Here is an 8182-nt window from a genome sequence, read left to right as displayed (position 1 = left end):
CATGCCCAGTATTGTGACTAGCTCATGCTGCAGCGTCACAATGGTGACACGTATGACGCAGCATCAGTTTGCAGCGCGCGCCCCGATGATGAGCAGGGCGAGGCGGCGGCCCAGGCTTCTCCCGCGCTCCAGATAGCGGCAACATTGCTGCGCGAAGACGTCACCCTTTTCCCCGCCAGTTCGCGACTCCCCGCCCATCCTGGGTTCTTATCCGCCCTCCCGGCCCTAGCAGCGGTCGTCTGGGCCATTCATCAACGGCCTCGAGCCCCTCGCGTCCAATCCAAACGCACGCTAGGTTCTTAAGAGCCTGCCGACCAATTGCGTGTTTGGGTGTATTCTCGGCCTCTGGCCAATGGGAAAGCCCGGCTGCGCTGGTGTCGGCCAATGAGCGGCCGTCAAGGGGTGAGAGGTCGCGGCGGCCGTGCCGGTTTCCCCCCTCTCTCCCCCTGTCTCAGTCTCTCTGAGTTAGGCAGCCATGGAGGAGCAGCAGCAGTTCTTTCTTCTGTTGGGTAGCCTGCTCAGCCCGGACAACGCGGCGCGCAAGCAGGCCGAGGTGAGGCGCGCCGCAGGGCCCACCCACTAGGGGAGCAGTCCACGTGTGTATAACAACGCTTGCGCCGGCAACTGTACATAACCGTGCAAACACCGCCACCAACCAATATATAACTAACATGTGGGCTGCCTGACTCCTGTCATAGTATGGGGCAGTCTGCTTGCACAGTATCACACAGCAAGTCAGTAGTTGCGGGGAGTTTGGACTATATTTTGAGTTTCTAGGAGCTTGACTAGTGTCCGTTTCAGGATTCGGGATGAGTGTCTGCAAGTATGTGTGTATGGGCTAGACATTGCCAAGCATATCGATCTTCCGCCAGACCTACTGGGTGTTATTTTTTGCTGTTGTGATCTGCTGTCTCATGTCACTAGAAGTGAACTCGGGACATGGGCCGAAAAACTGCAGAGTACGCCTCCTGGCAGCTGACGCCTGGATTACACCTGTCACGAACATTGATTGCTGCTGGCAAGACCCCCCCCCACCCCCCCCCAGTTATGCTTTGTGACTGATGCGGAGAACACATTTCTCTGACCTATCGGGCTGGTAAAACGGCATCCCAGTATCTTCGAAAGGCCTCATGTTCCTAGAAGAAGTGTATGGAGTTGCTGCTGTCCCATATAGTTGCGCCGCTGTACCTTTTTTTTTTTTTTTTTCCACTACACCTGAAGGAAGGCTGCACTCGAACATGCCTCTACCATTATCCTAATCGTTGGAAATGGGTACTTTCCGTCTATATTCATTTATGGCGGAACTACCGTTCGCTTGCCATATGACCCAGCATTCGTCTGAATTCATTGGAATGGCAGGATTCGGCCTGTCTGCCATCCTCCACGAACTACCGCGCTTAGAAGTGTTTACATTTGGACTTTTTTTTATTTTTATTTTTTTATCCCATGCACTGCTCCATTTGCTTCTACTGCAGTCTAGATTCATATCTGCTGATCTTGTTTTTAATGGCAAAACCTGAAATTAATGCCCCTCTTCCAGAAGTTTGACCGGCCACCTCACCCTGTAGTATCTTTTGCTCACTGTTAACATACTTTATACTTGTTTTAGTGCGTTTTAAGTTCGAAAGCGACAAGGTTTTATCAATACACACACACTCTTCAAACTGGGTTCGACTGACTAACTTCAGTTTTTCTTGACATTTGCACTTCCAACAATCTTTTAAGTGTATCTTTTTGTATTTAGTGGTGATAACTTGGTCTCCTTGCATGCCCTGAGATAATGTTGTAAGTTGTGGGACGTTATTTAGGTTTAGTGACACAAAAATTGGACAAATAACTGTTCACACGCGCCATTTCAAGTAACAGTCGCAAACTGTAGTTTTAGCCACTGTTTTGATGCAATAAATAATTAACTTGTATATTTTTATTGACAAAATTCACTGTTTTGTACATGACTGGCAGGGATGTGGCCCGAAGCATCTTAAATAACGTATCTTACTGATTACATCGACTGTGCAGGAATCTGATCCTGCGCCAGCGTGTTGTGCATTTAACAGAAAAACCACGTGACATGTTTTCATTAGTTGTGTTGCTCTTTTCGGGTACATTCTCATGGCAAGTTTACTGAATTGAGTCTTGCACCTGTTGAACACTTTGTCATTTAGCGTTTATGATGCACAATTTGAAGTTTTTACAGTACCCCACTTTCTGCCGGATCAGATTTTGCTATGGTCAGCTAAAACTTTCCATTCGTAACGTTGCATGAGAAAAGGCTTTGTGATTGGTAATCTGGGTTAATTCTCTTCCTTGTTAGGCATGCTTAAGCGCCTATTGTTTTACTCGGTAGGGAATCACTTCCATTCAATTCTACAGTGAAGCACATGCCAATGGTCAGCAGAGTTCGTTCAGCAGTTTGTTTCCCACCCAAATAACAGGACCATTTTAATGGTGGAAAGTCACTGCCCTCTAGCAAGACATTTTTTTTTTTAAGACGCATTAATGTATTTCTGTGAACGGACGAAATGGACATGGGAGCACTTCCGAATGACAGCGTTTTTTGTGTGCTTTCTTTCTTTGCTTGGTACTGTATTTATCTACCTTTCTGTAGACCAGTCAATGGTTGTGCTGGCATAACGTTTTAATGCGTCAGTGACCAATAGTCTATTTCATTAAAAAAAAATCATTTTATTGAACAGTTATCTTTTTATTTAAAAAAAAAGTGAATAAACCAGATGACCGAAAGCAGAGGTCCAGGCACACTTTTACTTTTCTACTCCAAACACAGGCTCAGATTCCTCTTTTTGTTAAGAGACATAAGTAATCCCTTGCCAGCCAGAAATGTTGTTTACTTGTCGAGCACAAAACAGCTTTTATTTTAAACACCCGTTCATGGATCAAAATAGTTGAGCAACAGCAACTGAAATTAACTTCTAGGTACAGGATCTCATTCTGAGTGAGCAGGTAGAAGCATCTTTGTTGGTAGTCCTGGCAATTTGCCTGTTGCTTGGAAACCTGCTACTTTTGACGGGACACTATATCCCGCGTTTATTTTATATTCTCATAACTCACTGCAGGGATTGAAATGTAGCTCCTGGGATATGACCGCCCAGAGAGCAGGAGCTAGCAGTCCATTGTCAGCAAAACTAACTTGGACGCATTAGGACTTCAAATCTAGTAATGTAAAATCAAGACACATTTTTTAGTACATGGTTATTTATCTGCTTTGTACTAGGCCTATGACAACACTAGACTGTGATATTGTCAATTCTAAAGTAACGGGTGTTTTAAGTTGCATGCCTATATTGGGTTCCATCCCATGTATCTTATGGTTCCATCACAGGTATCCTATGGTTCTAACATGTTTCTGTCTCTCATACCATTGAAGACATTAATCGGGGAGAAAACACTGAATATATATGACCGCTTTCACGTGTCCAGTAATGTTCATTTGCAATGAAAAAATATTCATTCTCATCCAACATAATACATTTCTTGAAAATGGTTTTGTTAACAGTGTGCTTAGGGTGATTTACTTCAAGTGTAATAAAGCTTGGTTTTGACCAGGAAGACAGCCAAATTATTCTTCATGGTGCGCCACAGACATTACAAATAAACGAGTATGATAATGGCTACAAATATCAAATTGCAAGAATTACAAATATGATTGCAGTTGGAGAGATTAAATTACCTCGTAATTAAATGTAACCCGTATGGGAACTACATCATCCTGTTGTCCTCCCTCATCTAGAGGGTCATCATTGAGTAACCTACAACAGATTTCAATTCACACTGAAAGGTAATAGGTGTAGACTGAAATGACAACCAATCCGACATATGGTTCAGAATGTACTTGTTGCGTCGTTCAAGGGGTGTGACATGGTGCTTCCCTTGATATCTTAATTAATGAGAACCTCTTTTCTAATGAAAATGAATCAGATGGTTAAACTAGGGCTAGTGTACAAAGTACACTAAGTGTCAAGACCTTCATAACAGATGCCAAACAGGGCGCGTGGTTCACTTGGCTACCGTGCGCTTTGTTTTTCCAGGTGTCTGCTTCTTGTTGGCTCAGAGGGATTGGGCATTAGGGCATACTTGATGAATTGTGACTTTGCTGTGCCTGCTGGATTGGGCGAATGCACTGTTCATTCAATTTACCTCTGGCCTGTAGAAGCCTGATGTCTTAAAATAGTGGGATCAGAACAGTTTCAGAAGGATTCAGACTGCTTTTTATTTTTATTTAGTGGGCTAAGCGCAGAACCCAAGCTCCAGTAGCAGGGTATAATTTTTTTTTAAATGTTCTCTAGTACAGGCCGTAGTAGCTACGGCTATTTGACAATGTGCATAGCCTACCTTGTAATCTCGTGGCCATGGTCAGTTGCATGCTACTAGAATTGGACCAGTGTTCTTGGTATGGACTGAGTAAAACATGCTGTGGCTCAGTAGAACCAAATAAATGCACCAACAAATGGAGTACACCCAGCAGACTCTCAGAGGGGGGACTTGCACAGTACTCTATGCCCCAGGAGCAGTTTAAATCTGGCCTTACTAATCAGTCCACGGTCCCAGATGATGAAATCTCAGGTGGAAATTAAATGGGTTGGTTCAGAAGCTTGAAGGGATGAATCCGTCCTCTCGTGTCGCATAGAAGATCCGCTTGCCATGGAACTAACCTCGGAAAATCTGAGGAAAGTTCCATCAGAACTGGAAGCCACGGTTGGAATTTCCAAAGCGGCGCTATCAACACAATCTCTGCTTGTTCCCGGCTGATCTTTGCTAGCACTCTCATTAACCTAATGAGGGGGGGGTAACACATAATGAAGGGCTCCTACCCAGCTGTGCAGGAACACGTCTGCCCCCACAGCCTCGGGATCCAGTTGCCAGCTGTAATATTTGCAAACCTGAGCGTTCAACCTGGGGGTGAAAAGATCTATCTCTACCAGGCCCCACAGACCCGGAAAATCCCAAAAATCTGTTTAACATCCAATCGCTGGAGCAATCACGTTGTGCTTCCCCGGAAGATACTCTGCTGTTAACTTCCTCTGTAGGCAGTAGTGCCAAAAATCCTTTGCTCTCTTTGCTAACAATCTCTTGTTCCCCCTAACTTGTTTATATACTGAACTGCTGAGATATTGTCCATTCTCAGCAGAATGCTACAATTCACCCTGCCTTTGGCGAACGCTTTGACTGCAAACGATCCTGCTGACTCTAAACAATTTGTGAAGCTTTAGTTCTTCCAACCTTCTTCTGACCATCTTAATCCTGTCTGCAAATGCCCACATCTGGCACCCAAGCCAAACCTGCTTGAATCTGACTCTATCACTAACTCCAGCACGTCCCCAAAAATGGCTCTGCTGTTCCAGGCCTCTACGTTGTCCAACCACCACCGAAGCTCTACTCTCCCTTCCTCGTCTAAAGGTACCAGTTGGTGATATCTCGCTCCGCCTCACAAATGCCGGATCTTTAGCCTCTGAAGAGCCCTGTAATGAAGAGGCCCTGGAAAAATTGCCTGAATGGGGGCTGCCAGGAGTCCCACTATCAGTGCCAGACTACGAAGTGAAATATGTGACTTCCCTATCGCGGTCCTTGGCTCCTTTTATACCTTTCAATTTCTGCTGCAGCAACTCCAACGTGGCCTCCCTGGTATCTATCAGAAATTCCAGCCTCTGCTTCGGGCTGGGCTCCGATTTCTCCCTGTTTATCAGGAATCCGAGCGAGTACAAGAGCGTGCTCACCCATTGAACTTACTCCCTCAAGGTCTCCCTGTTTTGCGCAAGCACCAAGATATCGTCTAAGTAGATAATTATTCGGATGCCCCTGTTCCTGAACTCCTTCAACTGGCCTCATCACTTTCGTGAACGCCCTGGGAGCGTCCGAACAGCAGACACGCAAAACACCAGCTCTGTCAATTCCAGTGGAACCTGAGAATCTCTGAAACTCCTGAGCTACTAGAATGGTCAGATGGGCATCCTTCAAATCTAGCCTCGCTAACCAATCTCCCTTGCGCAACATGTCTCTGAGGAGGTGAATGCATTCCATTTTGAAATGCCTGTATATCAACCACCCGTTCAACTCCTTCAGGTTTACTGGCCTTGACTTCCCTTTCCTGTGAACCAGGAACCTATTGCTGTAAAATCCCCGACCCTCGTCGATGCACCCTCTAGCGCCCCTTTTTGCACTAAGGCTAAAAGCTCCTTCTCCAGGAGAGATTCCTCGTCCCTTGACATGTGAATGCCTCTTGGGATGTGGGCTTGCGGCAGAAACCCTATGAATTCTAGATTCAGACCGGCTACCGCCTGTAAAAAATAAAACAGGCATCAACGCGTTACTTGCTTACATGCAAAGCCGTCCACCCTCCAACCCTGGGGTACTCCCCATCCTGTGCACGTAGCACCGGCTGAGTTCTGTCGGAAATTTCCACGGCCTTTCCTTCCTTGGAAACTTCTCCCTCTTGCAGGAAAGAAGGAATCATGTTGCTGGCTCTCCCAGTACATGGCCCTGAGGCCGTCTTGCAGAGGCACGGCCTCTGTAGTGACCGGTCCTGGCAAAAACGCACTCTGGAAAAATCTTGATTAGAAGTTTGAGCCTTTTCGAGCGCCGTATAAGTCCTGACGAACCAGGCCATCTTTGGCGAACGCCTTGCCAAATAGCATGCCTTTTGCCGCCCCACCAGTCTCGTAGTTGGCGAGGTCCCCTAGCTTTCCATCAATTTTTAGCAAAAGACTGCAGTGCCTGTCAGCCGAGAGTGAACTAGTGTTGTCCAAAAAACCCCATAATGTCAGCGGGCCCACCGGTTCTCCGGTATCCCTGGATCTCTCTGCCAGGTCCATGATCTTTGCCAGTGGCCCTGTCACGTCCAGCAGCTTGTCCTGACAGAACCTGCGATCAACTCCCCCTCTGACATCCTTTGTGGCCTTGGTCACAAAGGTAACCATCATAGCATCCAATCCTGGCGTCTCCTTGATCTTATCAGGGAGTTCTGGCCTGGGGCACTCCGCCCTCATTCTAAAGCGCACCTCCCTCTCCAAGGGCTTGCGGATCCGCTGCACCAAATACTGAGCCACTCCAGGAGATGGCAACCATTCAGTAGACTTAGGGTGCCTGATACTTTCAGGCTCAAACATGTCCTCCATGCCGTCTTCCTCTGGATTTCCGGGTCCTTTGCTGTCGCTGCCCATAATCTCTTCCTCGAGGAGAACTTCCTCTACCTCCTCAGAGGAGGTAGAGCCTTCATCAGCGCCCCCTATATTTCGTACCCCTAGGGTAGGGGGTACGAGGTTCGGCACAGCCGTCCTTTCTAGAAAAGCTGCTTTCAGCTAATCAAAAGGTCCGGCAACTTCCCAGGGCTTGCTCTGCTCCCCTGCTATCTGACCCAGGGGGTCGGGGGGGGTTCTCCCGCGTCTTATCCACCCCCTTAAGTGCTCACTTCTGTGGGCCCTGAGAGGTTCCTTCTCCAGGGCCAAGCTCTCGCTTCCTTCTTTTTGCGACTTTAGCCGATATGATGGACTCTAGCGCTGCTAGTCGCTCCTGGATGGGTTTCACCCCTTGAGACACTGCCCCGCTAGTGAGTCTCCCAGGACCCTCTTAAACTGAGGGACATCCTTGTCCCCATCCCATTCCTCCTCACTGTAATCAGGAGTGGTGCTTTCCTTCTCCATGTCCCAATCCCTTTTCTTTTTTTTATGCTTTGTGCCTTAGGTGGCCAAAAGGCTCGCAGGAAGGGCTCGGTGCTTATTTTCCCCGTTGGCCGTGTGGGCAGAGAACGACAGCAAAAACTCTTTGCGGTATGAAAACGAAAAATATGGCTCGGGCATGCGCAGGAAAGTGCTCCTGTCGCGTCATTGGGAGAATCCAGTGGGTTCTTTCCTCTAACCCACTGCGGCTCCGAGCGCCCGCTGCTTCGAGTCCCCGACACTTCCAACAGAGAGCACCGGTGCCCAGAAGCGAGCAGAGTAACTCGCGGCCCTGGTGCTCTCCTACCAACTACTCGGACACTTGCGCACGGACCAAAAAGGCTCGCCGAACCTCTGCCAGTCCGCGCTGATCTAAATCACCTTTATACAACGCTCCTATACTCGGTAAGTGAACATAAACCCAAATGCAAACGATCACATGCCAGTCGCAAACACTCTGACCACCTAAGGAAAAAGCAGAGCTCAGATATAGGTGACTTATCTTAGAGAAG

The 8182-nt window shown here is 47.5% G+C and overlaps 1 protein-coding gene across 1 annotated transcript in view; it reads left to right on the top strand.

The window, feature by feature from the left end:
- The first annotated feature begins 62 nt into the window (after nucleotides 1–62).
- The window catches only part of IPO5 (importin 5), a 1138249-nt gene continuing 1130129 nt past the window's right edge, over nucleotides 63–8182 (top strand). Inside the window, exon 1 of the mRNA XM_069640466.1 lies at nucleotides 63–553. Within this exon, the coding sequence (XP_069496567.1) occupies nucleotides 476–553 (78 nt within the window). The 5' untranslated portion in view covers nucleotides 63–475. The remainder of the gene's footprint in view (nucleotides 554–8182) is intronic.

This window comes from Ambystoma mexicanum, chromosome 7q, assembly GCF_040938575.1.
Source record: "Ambystoma mexicanum isolate Mex_15411 chromosome 7q, UKY_AmexF1_1, whole genome shotgun sequence".
Classification (NCBI taxonomy): Eukaryota; Metazoa; Chordata; class Amphibia; order Caudata; family Ambystomatidae; genus Ambystoma; species Ambystoma mexicanum.
This window is presented reverse-complemented; position numbering and strand designations above follow the sequence as displayed.